This window comes from Penicillium soppii, assembly GCF_028829465.1.
Source record: "Penicillium soppii strain IBT 18220 chromosome Unknown utg000007l, whole genome shotgun sequence".
Classification (NCBI taxonomy): Eukaryota; Fungi; Ascomycota; class Eurotiomycetes; order Eurotiales; family Aspergillaceae; genus Penicillium; species Penicillium soppii.
The window spans coordinates 1678649-1700388 of record NW_026643237.1 but is presented as its reverse complement, the minus strand read 5'-3'; the positions used below and the strand labels follow the sequence as shown (position 1 = coordinate 1700388).

Below are 21740 nucleotides of genomic sequence, written 5' to 3'. Positions count from 1 at the left end.
TCAAGGGCGCAAGAAAGTCGCAACGGAACAATGATAATCCGGACATGGCCCGATAGAAAGGCAAAGGATACCGAATGACGCTACCTAGGGATTCACGAATCAAGAGACTACTCCATTCTTCAGCTTTTCCAAAATATAAAATTCGAAATTGATTGCGCCTAAGTTCGGAATCCTCAATTACAATCTTAGACAGCAAGACCAACACATCATCTTGTTGTTTCAAATTTGGTGATATCATTCTCCGGAGCTATCACAGAGCTATATTATGGCAGCTAAAAGATTGGTTGTCGCCGGAGGCAGCGGCTTTCTGGGTATATGATATCCAAACAAGACAATCGCTGGACTCAATTTTACTAACAAGTATGTTAGGATCCAGAATCTGTAAAGCTGCAGCGGCACGGGGATGGACGGTCACATCATTAAGGTAGCTTTACCCTGTGTATGAATATGCATAAAGCGCCAATACTGATATTCGTCTAGCCGATCCGGTGAGCCCCGGTGGGACGCAGTCACCGACTCTAAAGATCGACCCAGCTGGGCAGGCTCCGTGGAGTGGGCCAAAGCCGATATCTTGAAGCCCGAGAGCTACAAGTCATATCTCAATGGTGCTTCTGCTGTTGTGCATACAATGGGAATTCTGTTAGAAGCTGACTACAAGGGTGTCGTACAAGGGAGAGAGCCTATTATCAGCGGCCTCCAGCGCGCTTTTAGCACTTCTAAGCTTGGGAGCCAGAATCCTCTAACAAGACAAGAGGGCGAAGCTTTGGACCCAAAGGAAAAAGATGGACAATTGACTTATGAATTGATGAACAGAGATTCAGGTATGTACAATCGATTTCGAATAATTTTAGGGAGATATGAAATACTAACATGCTATTGTGGCATAGCTATTGCGCTAGCTCAGGAATCCACCAATGAACACGTTCCAACTTTTGTCTACATCTCTGCTGCTGCGGGAGCTCCACTTCTGCCGGCTAGATACATCAGCACTAAGAGAGAAGCGGAGGCTACTATCACATCCACGCTTCCGGATCTACGGAGCATCTTCATACGCCCGGGCTTCATGTACGACTCCAGCCGGAAATTCACACTGCCAATCGCACTGGGTGGCTTTGTTGCATCTGAGTTCAACACCTTCCTTGGGAACAAGCTGGGGTTCCTTGGGTCTATGGCTGAAAAACCTCTCAAAGTCGATGTTGTGAGTGAGGCGGTGGTCGAAGCATTGGAGGATGAGTCCACGAAGGGTGCAGTTGGCACAAAGCAGATTGAGGCACTTGCAACAAAGGCCTGGCGAAAGACGATGCTCTAAGTTTGGGGGTCGAGCCACGTTTTAAAATCTTGTGAGGATTCGGGAAAACGGTTGGAATCTCTGCTAGTTGATCGATGTCTGGTGCCTCCAAGCACGGCCCAGGATTTCCACTCATGTAAAATATCGCAATCAAGTTCATATTCGCATTAGATCATAGTGCCACGTTCGAAGCTGTCCCGAATCTCGGTTGTATACTATAGATCTGTTAGTGGATAGGCCCAAAAAAAGCTAATCAGGTGGAAACCGACCTTGTTATAGAAGCGAGCCAGCTTCTGGTTGAACTGCTTGTTCTTCTCGTTGATGTATGTCACATCCGAATCATCATCGCCACCACGACGCTCCTTGCGCTTCTTGAGGCGCACTTCCTCGGCCTTCTGGATATCACCGACCAGTCTGTCAACAGCAGCACGATCTGGTTTGCTGTCTGTAAAGCCGGTTGAATCCGCAGTAGAATAGAAGCTCCCGTTCTTGTCGATTGCGATCATTTCGCCGTCTTCGGTCTCCACGATCTCAAGATCACCGTTGGCAGCAGCTCTTTCAATAGCAGCGATCTTGTCTTTCTGGTATGCTTCCAAATTGGGCGGCAGATCTCTCAACTGTCTCTTGTACACCTTGCGGGCATCCTGAGAATAATCCTTAAATGCCACATCGTCTCGGTGGCGCTGCTTCTTCCCCATGCGCTTGTCCCACTTTTCTGACTCGTCAACTGTCCAATCCCATGCGCGCTTGCGCTCAAAGTCTTCTCCAGCCGCTTCTGTGTCTGCTTTGAGGAGGTTGTGTGAAGCGAATGCATGCTTGCGGGACAAGTTATTTAACAGAGCAGGATCGGTAGTCAAGCGCTGAGACTCAGCTGCGGTTTCTTTCAAGTTGCGTTCTGTCGCGGATTTCTAATTTGGTGTCAGTCATGTATCCAAGTTGGTCAGGCCTACTAGCCAACAAAGTTAAGTTGAAGATCACTTACAGCTCGGGCTTGCAAGGCTTTGAATCTAGCCATTCTATCGTTCGCTTTGGGAGCAGCGTCATCTTTCTTTTCCTCTAAAGGGGCCTTGGTATTCGTCTCGGGTGCTTCAACGTGTGCTTCGTGAGTGTTGTCGTTTTCGGTCGCCTGCTCGACGATCTGCTCTTCTTTCCCCTCGGCCTTTACAGCCTTGTCTGCATTTCGTGTTCGTACCATGTTGAATACTATTTGCCAGGATGAATATCAAATGCGAGTGTAATGCGGCGAGTGTTGTGGCAGCGAGGTTGAGAAGTTAAAGCTGGTCGATGAGATAAAAGTGAATACGGCCCGTCATACCGCTCCTGGTACCGCTCTATGGCAGTATTCCGCGTATACCGCTTTTGATCTGCCGGGTAAACCCCAGACTTGCCCCTTATCGCCGTGTTTATCTTCTCCACATCTTCCGATCAACTAGTTATTTGGTACGGGTTGTCGCCCATTCTACCAAACATGGGAGGGGTGTACACTCGACTGTTGCTACAAAAGAAAAGACAAAGGCATTTTTGTCTACTATCACGGCAATTGGTGCGCAACCTTTATACTCCGATCCAGTCCCCAAAGCAACTGCATGACCCATCACCGTCCGAGCTTCTTCGTTTCACTTTGACAGGCTCAACAAAGCCAATTCAGAGCTCGGATGCTGATGTAGAACTATCGGGGTATCTGAACGGTCTTTTTTCTACTGATTGGAAGTCAAACTCGCCACCTGCTTCATTATGGACTTCTCTCAAAGGCCTTACCCTACGCAACGAAGAGCTGCTGCGAGGCCTCGATGCGGAAACCCCCAACATATCTTTCTTGCGGAGTCTGATTGAGAGATATGTCAAAGACGCCCATGGATCGGAACTCTTGCAGGCCGAAAACAGCACGTTGCTGCGATTTGCTTTGCAGCGCTGTCAACGACAAAACACAATACAAGAGATCATCACAGTGGTGAGTGACCTTATTGCAAGGCTCAATCGCCTTCAGCTCCAAGTTCAGCCTGGGACGTACGCTACAGGGATATCTCTTGCGGTGCTTGATCTTTCGCCTTCCGCTCTTGAGCAGTTTGTGAGAAACCATCAACTTGTGGGCTTGCCAGTTCTAGGCGCCAGGGAGAGCATACGCATAGTTCAGCAATGTTCCGAGGCACTTGACTGCAAGACTTTCGAAGACCCAAACTATGATCCAACTCCCATGCTTGCTGCAGTTACAGGGGAGGGCGAGGCGGATCTAGTTCCCCAGAACCGTCCCATACTGCATGATATTCTGTACTGGAGGAAGCATATCGATCAGCCCGACGGACGGTTCAGCTCTCACATCCGTGGTCAAGAATACATTTATCTTCTTGCCAGGCTTGGAAGCGATGAGGTACTTCACAAATGCTGGAACGACTTTTTGAAAAATCTCCAGCCCAAAGATCATCACAGCTGCCTCGCTGCTTATCAAGTAGTGCTGACATTAATACAAAACGTCCGCTCGGAGATTGCAGTGAAATATCTAGAAGATGTCTCTCAGCGGTGTGGTGACACTCTTCCGTTCATCTCGAGGTTTTCAAATCTCCAGGTGTTCGTGGATGACCCTGTTGTGGGTGAAGCATTACCTGATTTAGTACGGGGAGAAGACTATCTTGAGCTACTCGAGGCTCGCCTCAAAGACATGGGCCAGAGAATGGGGGTTCAGTGGGACCCTCAAAGCCAAGAACATTCCACTACGGCTCCAGAGCCCTCAGAGTCAATATGGGAAGCCTTTGGAGACCAACTTGTGCCCAAGAATAACAAAAGCGGTGTCAACTCAAGTCATGGAGGCCAATTATACGCAGAACTTCGCGTCCATGGATGCTCCAAGTCACCGGCTGCATTGACCAGGATCGCTGATCTACTGCATGACCACAACGGACAATCTCTGCAGATTGTCACGCACCTTGATTACAGGAAAGAGCGGCTACAGGAATTTCGCTCTAAGTTTGAAGGATTCGAACTGTGTTGGTTCCCGGAGCACTCACCGATAGAATTGTCTGACTCCAGGATCTCTGTGCTGCATGATTCCACCAAACCTAGTTCTCCGCCGAGTCTCGGACTCCTTCGGGCTCGCTTGATCGTTGGTGGAGCGCCTCAGTCGGGGGCCAATACCTTACATCTAATGCAACTTGGCTGCATGGATATGCGGTATAGTCCGGACGAACCATGGCAGTCCTCCGGGTACATTGTCGTTTGGGATCGTCATTTCGGTGAACTTCTCGGACTGTATGTCGGGCAGAATACCGGAGTTATTGACAGTGGACCGATGCCGGTTGGCCCTCTTGGTGCTTTGATGCATATCAGGCTCTCTTCCAATTCCGAGGAACAGGCACTATCTCCTAGTGGAACTCCCACACACCCTCGGAATTGCTGGGGACCCTACCACTTGGATATAGATCCAAGTCTAGATCTGGACTATGATTAGTTCCAGTAGCATAAAGCAATCTCAATGTACAAAATCAAAAGATTTAAGCAAATAACGACAGCTGGGCACTAACAAGGATTTTTGTACATAGCGGTGATACTATCGTCAACTGGCAGAATATCTGCATGGCAGTTCCCAGGTTGCCCCCGAGGCAACCAACCCATCTCATCAAGCACAACGGGGATATTCCCTGCCAATTGACAACGTCTGCCGATCATCTCGGCACAACCGTTTAACTGGTATTCCAATCCCTGCTCGGTTCTCGGTTCATCCACACGCACTCTGGTGGGGTTTCCACATCCATAGAGGCCCAAGCCATTGGGTCACACCATTTTCGATTACGGAGTACAGGATCGACAACAAGGATACAACCTTGGAAGGAATGATTGTCAACTCTTTAATGTACCTGACCATGAATGGTAATGTGCCTATGCGAACATCATTTCCTATTCCATACAATTGTGCAACGACGAGCACATGGAATCCCTGCTTCTCGCAGTGGCGTGCAGATTGCGGCAACTCCGCAAGAACCCCGATGGGGAAACTTGTTGGGAATCCAGCGCAGCCACACCTCCCAGCTGCATAAATTGTACCGAGAAAAAAAGTCTGATTCTGGGTGGAGACCTTTTCTTTCTAGGGCCGGTAATTCCGATTTGCAGCCACTCAAAGTTCGTTAGCAGCACATTGATTTGCGCAGGCTCGATGCAAGAGCACCACGGTGGAATAAAAAATTACATCTGCCGCATCAGCCGATAGGATTTGAAGTTCAGCCTGCTTCGACAAATTGTCTCAACCTTTACAAGGACATAATTCTTCAATTGCTTGGTTTCTGCAAGATGCTTACGAATATGGCGCACACACTAAATACGGCCCACACTATCCCAAACCACCGGTAGAAGGCAGGCCAATTGTCGGATCCGAGTCTCTCGAATTGTTGTTCTTGGAGAAAAAGGATTGTGGAGGCAGTGGCGCATGGACCCATTCGGGCTCGTTTATCTAACCTTAGTTCGTTCGCCTGCAAATTCACCATAGCTGCCTCGTCGATCGATCTGACAGCCCCTTGGTCCATCGTAAGTGTCAAATATCCACTTCTTGACCCACGCATGGTCAGAGCGTTATGTTTTGAAACGCTAATTGACCTTTGAATTCCTGGAAAGCTTCAGGGTATCGAGGGTATGCCTCCCCCATCTTCCCTCCGAAATATTGCCCTTTTCTGCTCGGAGCATGCGGGGGGGGAGGGGATTCCAAAGCCAATATCGTGATGAGTCAAGTGCCACTGACGTAAAGAACAGATCCTCCCCGTTGTGTGGTTCTTTAATTGCCAAGAAACGGTTATACGCCAATCATCGCCACTGAGACTGTCCCAAACCCCGGTAAATTGGTCACAGCTCATTCCAAAGTCGGTCAAGATTCGATAGATCGACACGTTGTTCCTGGTTAATTTTCTACGAAACAACTGTTCTTTACTCTATAAAGCGGAGATCTAAGTTTTTCGGCATCAAGTTCGTTACACCGTACAATATTGTTTTATATTGTATATTGTAGTTCCGCATTGATTAGGGGTAAGAAAAGGAGAAGAAGAAGACGATCAAGAGAGAAAAAAAGAACCCTTTTGCCCAAAGGTAAAGACTTGACTTTTATTCTACTTTTTTACTGGTTTTTTCCAACTATCCACTAAATGGGTCAATTACAGGCGACATAAAAATTAAATGGACTTTCGAATTTTATCAACTTGCCATTCAGTTCCACAACTGCAACCTTCTTATTATTTATTTTTCTGACTCTTTCCATCTTTGGACACTCTTGAACGCAAATTGCTGCCAGGAACCAAGTTGTGGTTTCAGCTCTCCCACGCACCAAGAACCAATATCCACACAAGGCACCCACTGCTCCTTTCTCGTGGCAAAAACATGCCCGCTCGGCCCGTTCCCCCCGGCTCTTCCCTTGATACCATCGGTGGGTACAGCACCCAATCGTATGCGTCTAGAATTGAGGGTGTGTATTTCCTGTGAAAAAGAAGAAGAAAAAGGGAAGAAAGAAAATCATTCTGATATCTCCACTTAACCTTCCCTGTCACATTCAGCCCCAAGTGATTGGGTAAATATTGGGGCAAATTTTATTTTCTGAACAGTTTTCTTTTTTTTCTTTTCTATCACTTTTCTATGAAGTTCAACTAGTTCAACTTCTCCAATCCCTCCCCCCCCTCCCTCCCCTTCGGAGGCAAGTATAGATCCCGAGTTCCACAGAAGATTTGGAGACTTAACACTATTAACTTGCTGCATTCACATGCGGCTTATCAGATGCCTTGACCGTAGGCAGATCCAGGATATGCATTCATGTTTTGACATGTTTTTTTTTTTTTTTTTTTAATTTTCTTCTCCATTTCGTTTACCCCTTGAACATATTGAACATATATAATTCTACAGACGTTGAATCTACTCCGTGATCTGACACGCTCGGACTTCAATGCTTCTGTTGAATCGCCGAACACGGCGAGAAACAAAACCCATTAAACAATAACACAAGGACCCATTGTCGGCTCGTGCACCTTGTGAAGAACCGATGTCGCCGCCTCAAAAATGTGGGCATCCCACGTCGGATCGTCCATACATGGATTCAGTCCCCCGCAATCAATATGGTCCGATACCTTTGCCCTATCCATATGAGTCTCAAAAATTTCAATCAACGGGCTGTGAACGACCTGGGATTACACCATTCGCCCCTCGGCTTCCTGCCTTGGGGTATCCCGAGAGAAGTGCAGATCCACGATATATGCCTCCAGCCGACAATGTCTTTATGACCCGACAACCTCTACCACAAATGCTTCCACTACGAACAGGAACTTTTGATCCCCGTGGCTACTATGCACCCTACGAAGAGGGACCGAACCCAGCCCTGGGCCAAGCCCATAACTATGATAGTCAACAGAGTCGGACGTATGACGTGGAGTCCCAGTAAAGTTCCTCTCTTTCTGTTTCTGTCGAATGAATCACCTCTATCTGTCAGTCATCCATCCTGATGTCTCTGGCTCGAGATCCCGTACAAAATCCCATGTAACATCTGTGTCAGGTCACACAAAGCGGAACCATACGTTGGTACAAGAACACGATCTAACATATCTATACAGACATAGCAGCAGTTCTACAGCCATGCCCAGTCCCGTCTGGTCGGATAAAAGCGCAGGTCTACAAGCTCTCAACCCTACACCACCGACCATCAAACAAGAACCGAAACCCCAATCTCGAAACACCTACAGAATGCCCCACGGCTTCGACAAGCTCCTCCACCACTCCCCAGAACCAGACTCCCCTCCGCGACGCCCATCTACCCAATCCAGATACCACCTCCACGTCCGCCAACAGCCCGTCGCCGCACGAGCCTGCGGCGCAGGTGATCGAGATCGCCGCCCCGTCGACCCACCCCCAATCGTCCAAATCCTCCTCACAGACTTCGACCCAAACTCCCAAGAAGACCGCGACCTCCTCCAAGACCCCCGCTTTACAGTAGGCTGTCTCCTCTTCCCCGTCTCGCCTTCCTCCCCCTGGGCCGAACCAACAGACACCGATCCCCAGCGAGAGCGAGACCACGAAAGAGATACAGGCGGTATCGCCCGCACAGACGATGATCTCTCAACCCCCTTGCTCTCCGGCAAAGCGTTCATGTCGCCCTTCTACGTAAATGCAGACCCAGACCCGAACTCAGCACCCGCACACCCCTCCTCCATCCCCGACCCTAGTGTGCACATCTTCGGCGCGGCCAGTCGCCTCCACCACCCAGCTACCTTTTTCATTTTTGCCGATCTGTCTATTCGCTCGGCGGGCCTTTACCGTCTTCAGTTCCGACTGATGAATTGGGGCTCCGTCGAGGATACGGGGCAGTCCATGCCTATCCTTGCAGAGGCATGGTCGGATCCCTTCCGGGTGTATCCTGCTAAGGACTTTCCTGGAATGCGGGATTCGTCGATTCTCGCGGAGGGGTTGAAGGAGTTGGGGTTTGTGGAGTTGAAAACTAGAGGGCATGGGAAGGGGAAGGGGAAGAAGAGGCGGTGATGGTCTTGTCGTGTCGTGTTTTTGCATATGCATTTCTTTTGGTCCCATAGAGTTGGGTTGGAGTCTGATCGCTTTGTCTTTGTTGGGTGTTTGATATGAAAATTGGACCCGGGGGTGAATCGGGGCGGGCGTTGGACTTTTTTTTTCTCTCCTCAATGCCCGTAACGGGTTTGATGATGTTGCTTTGGAACTTAAGATGAGATATACGTGCGCTCAAGGGGATATATAGATGAATCAAAGCCAAGCTCGGACAAAATGTTATACAACGCATGGGATATATATATACATATGAAGGATTATTGTACAGGGCGACTCAACCAAGTCTCAAGAGCTTAGGCGGTAGACCAGGTTCAAATGTCGGGTCATCCCACCTGGTATCCAATTCTCGAAGAGCCTTTGCCGGCAAATATTTGAGAAGATTCTCTTGGGGAACTGCGTCATACATCATGCGTGACTCCTCGAGATCGCCAGCGTTACGAGAAATCAGAGCCAAGATGAACCCAGCATTCGAGACACCCGTTGCAAAAGCAACATTGTACCACTCACTCGCAAGCTTGAGATAGTCTTTGCGAGTCAAAGGCTTGTGGACCAAGGAACCAGCCCACTCCCGGATACCATCAAGTGAGCCGAACAAGCCCGCACCCTCAGCACTCCTAGCCTGCTTCCTCTTTACTGCTTCCTCCTCGGCCGACGCGAACTCGCCCGTCGAAACTCGATAGTAGTAGTTCGCAAGGTGGTAGCAAGCATTGCCGTACCCCGCCGACGCCGCCATGGTCATGTACTCCTCGTATTTCTCAAAGTTATTCGTTTCCAGCTGCGCAATAGCAATCTCTGTCAACGCAATTGGCTCCGCGTACTCGATCGCCGCTCGCCGCACCAGCTCCGCAGCAGCAGCGATCCCCTTTGTATCGGCAATAGCAAGGCTGTACAGCCGCAGCGGCGAATCCATAGTCCCATATAACGTCAGGTCTTTCCATACGACGGGCTTCCTAGCCACGGGCGAGATATAGGGTAGGATCTCCTTTTCCATGAGACTGGCAGCCTGGGCGGTTTCGCCACGCCACGTGAGGATCTTCGCGTATAGCATGATCGCCTGTGGGTAACCGTCTACCAGGGCGAAGTCCTTCACTGTCGCAATCCACTCGTTGTTGCGGTGGATGTCGATGGCGGGTATTTCAATGTACCGGTTTACTACTTCGGTGAGGGCACGGCGGGATTTGGCTTGTGCGCAGGCGTTTCGCGTCCATTCCAAAACAAGTTGGCCTTTTGGGAGGACCATAAGCATGAACGCGATTCGGTAGACGGCGTCGACATCTGGGTATGTAGTCAGTTTCTGGGGATATGTTTTATGGGCCATAGTATGCATTTTATGTTCCCTTACCTATTGAGATTGTGCGCACGCTCTTCGCCGAGGGAAGTTCGGAGTGCGACTTCCTGATCACCTGCTCGCCGACAGACTTGAAGGTTGCGAAATTAACACCTGGGGGGATCAGGTTCATTTCATTAGACATTTCGTAGAGGATATGCGCGGCTTCCTCGAACTCTCCGAGCATAATGTTCACATCTGCACTGAGCGCACCCCACCAGAAACCATCGCGGTCAACGCTCAAGCCATTTTTAAGTTTATATACATCTTTGCCCCCAGTGGGAACTTTGTGCCGCTCAGCATCTCGGAGGGATGGTGCTTGGCGTGCTGGTCGGTGTTCGGTGGTGTGGAAGGGTCGTGCATGATGACGGGACAAAGCTGTGCATGCTTGCGCGCTTGTGCGGAGGGATTGAGATGTAGGATTGAGGGTTTGGTGTAGTTGACGCCATAATAGAGGCGCTCGTGTTTTGGTCATGAGGGCTCTGGTAGAACTTGTGTGTTGTTGAGATGGGAGTTTTTTTTTTTGTAAGTTGGAGATCGGAACCCCAAAGCTCAGTCCGACATATGTATGCACTGCTTTTTCGCCATTTAGTGATACACCAACTCCATCAATTCGACTCGATTGACTCGATTGAGGTTACTCATGTTGCTAAAGACCAATTAAACAGTTTAATAATTACTTTTTACTTATTACTGAAGGAAAGCAGCATGTGCTAAATGCATCAATTAACCAAACGAGCCCTCTGTACCAGACGGTCCCAGAACACAATGCGTATAATGTACATTTTGCCTTGATCAGCCCCAAACAATAAGAGCTCAAGATCTCCAAGACAAAGAAACGAGCTCTCTTTCCAATCTATCCCTTTCTGATACAGTTTTTACTCCATAATCGCCTTAGCACCGAGCGCCTTGAGGGTCTCGATGATCTTCTCTGCCTCCTCCTTGGGCACGGACTCCTTCAGGATCTTGGGTGCAGACTCGACGAACTTCTTGCTGTCAACCAGCGACAGGCCGAGCATGGTCTTGATCTCCTTGATGACCTTGGGCTTGGAAGTGGGCTCGAAGGACTCGAGCTTCAGGTTGAAGAGGGTCTTCTCGGCGGCGGCGGGCGCGGCTTCTTCCTCCTCAACGGGGGCGGCGGCTCCGGGGGCACCGCCGGCGGCCATGGCGAAACCGCCGACGGGGAGGTCGGGGATGTTCAGGCGGGTCTGTGGTGCTGTTAGTGATGGTCCAGTGTGAAATCGGTTGGTTCAATTGAGTCTGGAATTGACGGGAAGAGCCTTGACGGCAGTAGAGATGGACTATGTCGCATGTCTTGATTCGAAAATGCCACTCAATTGATTTGGTAAACCCACCTTCAAGCTGGAGACCAGGTCGGCAGTCTCAAGCAGGGTCAATGTGCTGATCTGGTCCACAATCTGGGAAATCTTAGGGTTTGTGGGGGCAGCAGCGGTGGATTCCCATCGTTGGGTGCTGGGTGTGCGACGGGCTGTGAGGTATGCGGAGGTCGCGATGCGCAGGGAGGATGGACGGACGGAGCCGGAGAGCTGTCTGGCGCAGCGAGCTGCGGTCTGGGTAGCGAATGACATGGCGGAGATTAGGATGAGGCAGGAAGCTCCAGAGATAAGGGGATTAGACAAAAGTGGTGGGATATGAAATCGCGCTCGTTGATATCAAGACAAAAGGAAACATTCGAGGAAAATCTGGGAGTGGCACGTGATTATATGGTGCCTGAGGCGTCGATGTTTATCTATAAGGCAAACATAGAAATGATAAAGTCTTGGATGGGTCTATCTCTTCTTCTCTTTTGTCTTTGAAAGAAGATATAATATACAGTATCATAGAAATTATTTGTGAATTGTAAATTGTAGAAGATTACTAGTAGAGAAAGGTAGTCCAATTTACAATGGTTCTCAATAAGCGTATCATCGTACGAAGATCTATCAGGCCTCAAATATCAAACAGCGTTCAGACCCTCATTTCTCCTTTTTTTTTATTTAGTCCTGGTCCCAGTCACCTCCACCCTGCGGAGGCTTAGGGCCTCCCGCCTGTCGGGAGACAATGATCTGGTCAACGCTCAGCACCGTCCGGGCAGACTCACTGGCCAGGCGGATCGCAGACATCTTAGAAGCCAAAAGATCCAGGATACCCTCCTCAACGGTATCAAGGGTACCGTCAGACTCGCCAATTTCAAGATCCACACCTGTAGTCCAGTAGTGATCCTCCTCCTCGGAAGAGCTGCCCTCCTCTTCGGAAGATGACTCGGCATTAGAGGCGCGGTGGTGTGCGGTGTACAGGCGCGAGAGAACCTCGGTGGCATCGAGACCGGCAGACTCGGCGAGTGTGCGGGGGATGACCTCGAAGGCCTCGGCGTACTTGCGAATAGCGTGCTGGGGAAGACCGGGGGTTCGGTCGGCGAAGTTGGAGATGCGCTCCACGAGCTGGATCTCGGTGGCACCGGCACCAGGCACCAAGCGGGGGTCCTTGGTGATGGCCTTGACAGCGTTCACGCCGTCATCGATGGCGCGCTCAACGTCCTCCAAGTGATTTTGGGTAGCACCGCGCAGGACAATGGTGGCTGTGCGGGTAACGGCATTGACATCCTCCTGGCGGAAGACGGTGACACGGTCACCACCGATCTCGGTGGTCTCGACGACGTCGATCTGGCCCATCTCATCGGGCATGGGAGCACCCAGACGGGCAAGAGGTGTAGCGCCGACAACACGGCACAGGCGGCGGAGCTCGAACTTGGACAAAACCTTGACGACCAGGATATTGAAGCGGTTGAGGTAGTGCATGGCCAGGTCGCCGACGGTGGAGCCGGCAACAAGGACGCGGAGGCCGGAGTCATAGAGCTCCTTGATGGCAGCCTCCAGACGCGATTCCTCACCCTTGGTGAAGTCCATCATTTCCTGAGCGTTCTTCAGGAGAACTGTGCCCTTGGTCTCGGTCTGGCTGATATCGATGGGGCAGCTGAACACGCCGACCTTAGCTCTGCTGGCCTTCTTGATAACTCCATCCGGCTCCCGGCCGAAGACCATACCCTTGACAACCTTGGATTGTTCCAAGCTACCACCCATAATCTTAACGACTCGCACGTTGTCGACGTTGAAGTTGAGCGGATTTTGGGGAAGCACGGCCAGAACCGCCTCGGCAACCAACGCAGCCAGGGTATCTTCGGTGCCGGACTGCTTGGAAGCCACGACTGTGCGGAGAGCCTTGCTCAGTTCGGTCGCTGATCGCATATCCTGGAGTCTGTCGACCTCGAGCTCTAGACGAAATCAGCCATCTTCATTTGTCAACCAACCAAGCAAAAGAACATACCCTCGAGAGTGGCCATGGCAAAGTTCTGAGCCTTTTCATATCCGGAAACAATATCACTCGTCTTCAAGCCCATGCGGATCAACTCCTCTGCCTTCTTCAACAGCTCACCGGCCAACACAATGACCAAGTTGGTACCATCGCCCATCTCCGCATCCTGCTGCTGACTGGCCATAACGAGCAGCTTAGCAGCGGGGTGAACAACATCGAGCTCGCGGAGGATAGTCGCCGCATCGGAGGTCAAAATCATCTTCTGCAAGTGGTTGATGACGATCTTGTTGCGGCCATAGGGGCCCAGGGAGGTCTGGACGGTACCCGAGATAGCCTGGCAGGCTTCGATGTTACGGATGACGGCTCCATCTTCCGCATCGTGGCTAGGTAGGAGGAAGACAGTCAATTGAATTGTTTCTTGGAGTTATTTGGGAGCCAGATAAGGAGGTCCCTATTGCGGGCGGGTTTTCGGGCTCAACTTTTCGACTTACCTCTGGTAACCCTGCTTGAAAAGCCCCGCTTGGGAGGGACCTGGGATTTGAAGTGACATGATCTGATGTCGCGTCTGGGAAAATGCGACTGGGTATCAAAGTTGATGTAAGGGAGTGGATGGAGCTGTTGTGCCGGGCAATTTTTGGAGCTGCGGTGGTGGGTTTGCTCCGTTTGCACGAGGGGGAGCCCGCCAGTTGGCGGTCAGCGAAGTATACAACTTCTACAGGCTTTTTTCGCATATGATCAGAAGAAAGTGGTCAATTGCTAGTTATATAGTTACATGATACATCTAAAAATGGCTATAGAAGGGCGGGAACACTTCGTTAGGATGCCATCACCAAACTTTTTAGTAAGGAGGTCCATATACTGCAGCTCTGGAGCAGTTAGTTGATAACTCATCGATGTTGAGAAAGGCTCATATTCAATGCATTGTTTTAAGATTATTGTACAGTGGTATCAATGCACGGAATTCCCTTGATCATACCAAACCCCGGGTGACTGCGTTATAGGCGGTTCGGAAACCAGGCACTTGAAAGGTTAGCATCGCGAGATATGAAGGAACAAGATATCTTACTGTGACCCCTGATTTCATTGCATCCATTCTCGTTATAGACATGTCCAGCCTTGTCAAGTCTGGCTAAGGTTAGTAACAATGACAACAAGAAGTTTAAGAAACATACAATCCTTGAATTGCTTCCATCCGATTGTAGTTCTGCGATAAGTTAGCAAGTATACCTCCATATTCATTCTCGATCCCTACCGATGGATGAGTCGACATAAATTGCGGCGGAGATTGTTTCTCTCGCTCTTGCATGCGAGCCCACCTAGCAACCAGACGATCAGCTTCCAGATGCAAACTCATACTCACACCTTAAGACCAAAACTCACAGTTTAACAGCCGCCCTAGGGTCAAAACAGGCCTTGGACATCATCACTGGCAAAGTCAGTATCGAATTCCAACTCCCCAACACCAAATTTCATACTCAGCCCAATATTGTCTGCCTCAGCCTGAAGACACCCATTAGCCACTGTTCTAAGCCCCCAATATACTCAAACTTACCTCTTGCGTCCGCGAATTCGGCAGACTAACCATCAAATTCAGCAGAAAAGAAGAAATCTGCCCAGAGACATCAAAAAAGAGGGACATAGCCAGGACAGCCCCGAGGGTCAAGAAACTATTACTCATGCGCTCAGCCGGATGCCTAGCAACAACATGCGCAATCTCATGACCCAGCACAGCAGCCAGGCCATCCTCGTCGTAACAAACCGGCAAGATACCCGTATAAACGAAGACCTTACCTCTAAAAAAGCATCAGCATCAGCATTTCTTCCCCAAACCAAACCAAAACACGCAAGCAGAAACCAATACATACCCAGGAAGCACGAACGCATTAGCAACCCCATCGTCCTGAATAACATGTACCCTCCAGTCCCCTTCAGCATCACCCACAAGCCGCCGTAGCACACCATCCACCATTCGCGTTACTGGATGGTTATCAGGTAGGACCTTTCCACGCTCGGCATTCAGGATGTCTCGGTAGCTTTCGATGCCCGTCTTAAGCTCCAGCGAGCGCGACACGCAGTTGAAGCGCCGGCGTCCTGTTTGCGGTACTTCATCGGTGTTATACAGGTATAATCCTGAGATGGTGAGGCCGAGAAAGACGAAGTGGTGGGGTTTGGCGGCTTGAAGGAGATTGGAGAGTGGTTGGCGGGTGTTGGTGAAGCGGTGGTATTGCTGGCGGTTGGTGCGGTGAGTTGTTGTGAAGGGGCGGTTGACTTGATGGGTGGGAGGTCGTGACTGGGTAATTTTCTTGCTGGATCGCTTTGTGAGTTGATTGAGGCCTCTGTGGACTGGATGTCGAGGCGCAATGAGGAGAGAGTTTGCGCTTGCGCCTGGGTGGGATGGAAATGTGCGGAGTGCGCGGAGTGCGCGTATTGGTTGGCGGAACATGATTTGTTGGCTAATTCTTACTCTTCATATGTGCAGGTTGGATTGGAGAATATCTCGAGGTTAATGTGTTTGCGTGGAGAGAAGTGACGAAGTTGAAGGTGAGGTTATCCGCCGGGGATAAGCAGACCAAACTCCGGGGCAACTTCGTTGCGAGTTCAACTTCCTACCACCACAGTTATGTTCTTTCCGCAAATCCATACAGGTTGTTATTCGTTTGTTTTCATCCTTTAACCGTCTCCCACCATTTAACCAGGTTCGTATATAGCAGCCAAGTACCCCACTATAGCACACCTGCAATACCTGGTATACCACAGCCACCCTACAATTCTACACGACAAAAACCTCAGAAATCGAATTGAATGAATTATGTAGGCTTATGTAAATTCAGTAATCGTGAATCATATGTTCAAGCCTCCCACAGAAAACCAACAAACCCCGGCAAGCCCTTTCCAGCATGGGAACAAAATGGTATCATAGGGATGAGAAAGCCCAAAGTCATCGCAGATGGACCGTAAAACAAGAGAAAAAGAACAAGTATTGTATCAGTGTATCGCGGACAAATATCGCAAAGCAACAAAAAAAACCACAGGAAGGCGCAAAAGGAGGACTCCGTCCACATCCATGCATTAAACGCATACAGCATCCAGCATCCATCACTCCTCAGTCAAAGCATCATCCCCCGTCTCGCGCCAGTCCCTCGATTTCTCCGTCAACCGCCGCACACCAGAAACGCGCTGCGCCCAGTGTGCTTCGGACGCAGTGCGGAAGGTATAAGCGCGCTGCGAAGAAATAACGCCAATGCTTTGCAGTACGGCCTTACGGGAGTCGCGGCTGAAGACGGCGGGATGATTGATCCACTCGAGGGAGGATTCGAGGTCCGCGTTGAGCGCACCCATGGTGTGCGCGTCGATGGCGGAGGTGGGTGTGATGGTGTTCGTTTCTGAGGCGGGGGAGTCGAAGGTCGAGGACTTGGGTGATGAGGAGACGGGCGTGTTGCCGTGGGATCCTTCGCGGGCTGGCGGGAGCGGCGGGAGCCCGCCTTTGCCGAGGCCTTTGAGGATGCTGCGGGTTTCGTTGAGGAGGTGCATTGCGCGATCGTGCTGGCCGCGCGAGACGAGGGTGAGGGCGCGCGTGAGCATGTCCGATGTTAGGAGCTCCATACGGCGCTGGACGATGGATGGGTGTGGGGGGATGGGTGGGGTGGATGGGCGGTTGTTCTTGGCCCGATGTGGCGGGAGCATGGTGATTGCTAGGAGAGAAGGGCGTGGGGAGTGAGTGAGGTGGCCGTCGCGCAGGAGGTCGCCGTAGGTGAGGTCTGCTTGGATGAGGGGGACTTCTTCGACGGAGACGACGCGGGCTTCGTCCCCGTCTGGGCCGCCGCCTAGGGCTTCGAGGCCGGAGACGAGGCTTTCCCAGGGATCTTGGGGCATGTTGTCCTGGGTTGCATTATCAGGTTGGATGACGAGTTGGACAAGGACGTCGCGCTTGTCGCCGAAGCGGAGGTCGCCTAGGGCTGCTTCGGCGTCTTTGCCAGTTGCGCGCTTAGTGGTGTGCAGAGCGCCACTGATCTTGACGAATTTGGCGGGCGAGCCTTCCGGCAGGCGCAGCTTCAGCTTCACGTTTTGATGGGAGGTTGTTTGCAATGCGCCTAGGCAGCCGGCTACGCATTCGCGGAGCATCATCCAGTCCTTGACATATGAGTAGGATCCCTTGGTGCGAGTGGAGAGCTCGATCATCGTGTCCGGCTTATGGGTCAGTCCGAGACCAAATGAGTGAATGCTGACCTTGGCGGCTTCGGCGCGAGAAACCACAAAGTCGACACTTTCAGGGTCGGAAATGGACGAGTCACTGATCAGAAGAATGGTTGAAACAGGGTTGTTGAACTTGCGCTGCATGAGAAGATCCATGGCGACATTAGCACCTTCGACCACGTCTGCACGGAGACTTTTTTGGCCCACGGGCCGGATGGATTCGAGAATCTTGGGCCACCCGGACCAGGATTTAGTGGTCATGCCCACCAGGGGCACGCCGCCACCGCTAGAGCCAAAGGTGACAAGGCCCATGCGATCTCTGGGACCCAAGTTGTGGACGAGGAACTTGAGCGCATCACGTAGGAGGGTGATCTTCAAGCCCTGCATTGAAGAGGAGACCGGGATAACCACAACGAGATCGAGTGGAATGTGAATGGTGTTAATGGAAGGTGTTTCCACGTCGGGGTTGGTGTAATCGGTAATAGCAGTGTTGATAGACTTTCCAGCGCCGTAAGACGAGTTAATAGAGGCCTGTCGTTGCATCCGACTTCCACGGTAATCATCCTCCTCCGCGCCGGAGTTATCATACTCGTAATCATTCTGGCGGGAGATATTCTCAACGGGATGCAGATCGATCAGAGATCGGCGCCAGGTCTCCAGCTGATTGCGGTTCTGGAACCGAAGGTAGAAGCAGGGCAGCTCGCTGACAGAAAGGTTCAGAGCAAGAATAGGGTCGTCAGCCGAGGCGTCAATAGACTTGAGATGCTTCTTGATCAAAATCGAACCCTTCAACGTGCATCTCACAGGCTTGCGTCGCCCACTCTCATCAAACTGATTTGAATCAGAGGTTTTCTTCTCCTTGACACAGATAAGCATTTCTCCGAAAAGGTAGCACTCCAATTCCTGCCACGAATTTCGATCCTTGCCCACGCGCATATGCCCATGCAGACGAAGCTTTCCAAACCGATTGAACTCAAGTCCGTGCCAATTATCAACCCGGTTCCTCAGCTCTTCAGAAACTTCATCCATATTCTCCGTCGGCTCGTACTGAATGGATCGAGCATCCTGTCCACCAAATCGTCCCGTGTACGGCTCGTCAGGCTGCGACTGCCCAGATGGCGTGTGTCGTAGGTCATCCATATCAGGCCGCCAATTGCCTTCCGGCACCTCGACAGTAATTAAGCATGTAAGGGTCTGCTGCTGACGGGATCGATTCATTGTCGGGAACTCGCTGCGGACGGTGACAATGGGCGCAGGTATGGGGTTCTTGGCGACGCCAGGCCGAGGACTGAGATCTGACTCCATAGCTTGCACGTCGTAATCATGGCGCCGTCCACTGCTAGTGTGCTGGCCGTCCGTGTAGTCACCAGAGGAGCCTGCCGCGCTACCGTTTCGGGAGTGCGGTTGACGGTTCTGAGAGCCGACAGTCAATCGCTCTACGCGCTCGCGCTGGCTGCTCGTGTCGCGAGTGTCGCGAGTGTCGCGACTGTCGCGTCGGTTGTGTACTGGGTCTCTGGAGGTATATTGTTCTTTCAAGGGGGCATATGATGGCTCCTGCTCCCGAGTGGACTGATGCTGGTAAGACTGCTCCCTTGTAGCGGAGGTGTAGCGGCTCCCCGAATCGCTTGGTGGCCGTCGGCTGGAGCCGGACGGCTGCTCCCATGGAGTCGGAGTCGGAGTCGTCAAGCCGCTGCGCACCGTGGCAGTATCATGTGTCGTGACTGAGCGGACGATTTTACTGATTTTCTCTGCTGGAGCATTAGTCATCGATTCCTGCACGAGGGAGGGGTAAATGAGTACATACCGATATCCAGCACGTTGCCACCGCGACTTGTGTCCAGGGCCAACGGCGCATTGCACGTGGGACAGTTTTGTGATTCAAATTCGCGTAGGTATTCGTAGAAACAAGCCTCATGGGAGACGTGAGCGCAAGAAAGTTGCAGTATGCGCTCGCCGCGCAGGGTATGCTCCAAGGGTTCCTCACAGACGGCGCATTCGCTGCCGACAAAGGTCCTCTCCCTCCGTGTACGTGTGCGATCAATCTCCATCGGGCCGCTAGTCTGTCCAGATCGTGAATGAAAGGATGCTCGTGATCTGTTTGAGTGCCCGGGGCCGGATTCCGGGTAGTGAGTAGAATCTATTGTTGGTGCTCTAGACCGAGTGATATTGGTCTGATTGGAAAGACTGCTGCCAGGCCTGTCTACCACGCCTCGAGTAAATGAACGTAAAGAATGAAAAGGCGAACGAGATGTTTCTGGCTGCGATTGTAATTCTGTACGTCACTCCGAATTAGCAAGGTGGAGATTTCAATGCGCCGAGATGATCAAAAGTCCATAGACGTCTTTATTGACAAGGGATTAAAAGAAGAAATTCAGGGGAGTAGGATCGAACCTAGACCGTGAACAAAGGTCTCAGATCTAGGACAACTCACTCTTAGACTTCTTAGGTCGACCTAGGAGACCCAGCTCAGAGAGTTGTTGAGTTGAGTCGTTCCCAGACTCCGATCTAGGTGAGCGTTTCCACATCGACTCAAAGGGAAACAAAGAGGTGGGGAAAATAGTTCAGAGAAAAAAAAAGAGAAAGGAGTAAGAGGTAAGAAAAATTAAAAAATTAATCAAAAATTACAACATTTAATTGAAGAAAAATTAATAAAATAAAAAAGAGAGACTAGTATAGAAGAAGAAGAAGAAGAGAGAGAAATAATAAAGATGAACAGGGGGTCTGAGATGAGCACAAAGAACACTAGGAGAGATAGAGTAAAAAAAAAAAAAAATAGGGACCCAAGTAAATGGATTACAGACATACCTAGGTATACGGATGACGGACTTAAACGGACTACTAAACCTATAGGTGCTGAACTAAGACGAGTTGAGCATCTTCTCCATCAGGCACGATCTCGATTCCACCCTGAGCCATGGATACGAAAATGTGGATATCCCCTGAGAAAAGAAGAGAGGGAAAAAAAGGGAGTTTAGTTAAAAAAAACATTCTAAGCCTATGATAACTTATTTAGTTTATATAGGAGGGGGCTCTTCAGGAGAATTTAGGAGAATTAAGAGAATTAGGACATTTTTATGGAGTACTACTCTTGTTGCACATGCTAAACGTGGCCCCCTTATCGTCTAGACCTTATATATTATATTGAATATTGAACCCTAAATCTGTAATCGACTACAGTATTTCAAAGTTATATTAGGAAGGTGTGTAGACGTAGAGTGAGAAACATTTTCATTGCAACAGAATAATTTACCTGGTACAATATTGTAGTTAGGGCTTAGAGTATAATGCGACCAGGAGTTTGGTTACTCCGTACATATTGCGATCTGATCTTTTGTCGGAGGTTAATTCTTCAATTCTTGTTATTAATGGTTGCTTAGAGTTTTTCAACAATTGTTACGTATTTACAAAGTGACATATTTACATATGTATATGTGGTTATAATGTACATAACAGAATCTAATTATTGTTCTTCTCATACCTACAATATTGTATAAGGTTAACCCAATTATTGAACACAATCTGCTATATCTTCAACCACTCAGAGGCTCTTAAAATGCTTAATTTCAATCCTTGGAGTTCTCTCCCATGGTCTGTCTCTATTCGCCTCTCCTCGGCAAGTAAGAACCGGAACCCAGCGTTGTCCCGAGACGGAGAAAAAGTGGTGATACCAAAATTATACTGTGGATATACTTCGGAGCGGAATAATAAGTCTCCCCACCAGTCCAATCACTATAAGTCCCCTAAGTTACTCACTAGTATTACGGGCCACTCCACTACCCTTACAACCACGCGGTGGGCAGTGGCAACTTTTCTGTCGATCCTCCAAATGTTTGGCACCAAAAGGATTCTGGAAACATTGGAAACATTGGAATCCTTCGAATATAGTATAATGACGTTTCTCTCCAACACAATCCACGGTAACATTACCCCAGAACCTCTCTATGACTTGCAACATTCGGCTGTTAGTACGGGATCGACAACTCCCGTCACTTGTACAATTGTAATGATCCTTGGCCCCAAATCTCCTGTGGCGTTTAGTACACTCTCCGCAATTGACGATCGCTCCTCCAACGGAGATTTATATGGCTA

General features: G+C 50.1%; 8 protein-coding genes across 8 annotated transcripts; 3 read left to right on the top strand and 5 right to left on the bottom strand.

The window, feature by feature from the left end:
* Nucleotides 1-362: 362 nt before the first annotated feature.
* On the top strand, nucleotides 363-1309 carry horA (ubiquinone biosynthesis protein COQ11; the record flags this gene model as incomplete). Its single annotated transcript, XM_057245434.1, has 3 exons — nucleotides 363-424; nucleotides 481-821; nucleotides 888-1309. The coding sequence occupies 3 exons, from the start codon at nucleotides 363-365 to the stop codon at nucleotides 1307-1309; spliced, it is 825 nt and encodes a 274-aa protein (XP_057093697.1).
* Nucleotides 1310-1455: 146 nt separating this feature from the next.
* Nucleotides 1456-2483, bottom strand: N7529_009906 (pre-mRNA-splicing factor SYF2; the record flags this gene model as incomplete). The annotated part of the gene is made up of 3 exons (XM_057245433.1): nucleotides 1456-1503; nucleotides 1558-2196; nucleotides 2271-2483. 3 exons carry the CDS (start codon nucleotides 2481-2483, stop codon nucleotides 1456-1458), a joined length of 900 nt encoding a protein of 299 aa, XP_057093696.1.
* A 273-nt stretch (nucleotides 2484-2756) lies between these two features.
* Nucleotides 2757-4730, top strand: N7529_009905 (uncharacterized protein; the record flags this gene model as incomplete). The annotated part of the gene is made up of 1 exon (XM_057245432.1): nucleotides 2757-4730. One exon carries the CDS (start codon nucleotides 2757-2759, stop codon nucleotides 4728-4730), a length of 1974 nt encoding a protein of 657 aa, XP_057093695.1.
* Nucleotides 4731-7879: 3149 nt separating this feature from the next.
* On the top strand, nucleotides 7880-8779 carry N7529_009904 (velvet factor family protein; the record flags this gene model as incomplete). The annotated part of the gene is made up of 1 exon (XM_057245431.1): nucleotides 7880-8779. One exon carries the CDS (start codon nucleotides 7880-7882, stop codon nucleotides 8777-8779), a length of 900 nt encoding a protein of 299 aa, XP_057093694.1.
* Nucleotides 8780-9092: 313 nt separating this feature from the next.
* N7529_009903 (uncharacterized protein) lies at nucleotides 9093-10620 on the bottom strand (the record flags this gene model as incomplete). The annotated part of the gene is made up of 2 exons (XM_057245430.1): nucleotides 9093-10093; nucleotides 10161-10620. The coding sequence occupies 2 exons, from the start codon at nucleotides 10618-10620 to the stop codon at nucleotides 9093-9095; spliced, it is 1461 nt and encodes a 486-aa protein (XP_057093693.1).
* Nucleotides 10621-11023: 403 nt separating this feature from the next.
* Nucleotides 11024-11734, bottom strand: N7529_009902 (mitochondrial 54S ribosomal protein bL12m; the record flags this gene model as incomplete). The annotated part of the gene is made up of 2 exons (XM_057245429.1): nucleotides 11024-11353; nucleotides 11501-11734. The coding sequence occupies 2 exons, from the start codon at nucleotides 11732-11734 to the stop codon at nucleotides 11024-11026; spliced, it is 564 nt and encodes a 187-aa protein (XP_057093692.1).
* Nucleotides 11735-12142: 408 nt separating this feature from the next.
* On the bottom strand, nucleotides 12143-15900 carry N7529_009901 (chaperonin-containing T-complex subunit CCT8; the record flags this gene model as incomplete). Its single annotated transcript, XM_057245428.1, has 11 exons — nucleotides 12143-13416; nucleotides 13470-13840; nucleotides 13949-14022; nucleotides 14434-14477; nucleotides 14524-14582; nucleotides 14630-14661; nucleotides 14710-14773; nucleotides 14838-14883; nucleotides 14933-14957; nucleotides 15010-15250; nucleotides 15323-15900. The coding sequence occupies 11 exons, from the start codon at nucleotides 15898-15900 to the stop codon at nucleotides 12143-12145; spliced, it is 2808 nt and encodes a 935-aa protein (XP_057093691.1).
* Nucleotides 15901-16553: 653 nt separating this feature from the next.
* On the bottom strand, nucleotides 16554-20176 carry N7529_009900 (vWFA and PH domain-containing RING finger protein; the record flags this gene model as incomplete). The annotated part of the gene is made up of 3 exons (XM_057245427.1): nucleotides 16554-19402; nucleotides 19456-19923; nucleotides 20083-20176. The coding sequence occupies 3 exons, from the start codon at nucleotides 20174-20176 to the stop codon at nucleotides 16554-16556; spliced, it is 3411 nt and encodes a 1136-aa protein (XP_057093690.1).
* Between the last annotated feature and the right edge of the window lie 1564 nt (nucleotides 20177-21740).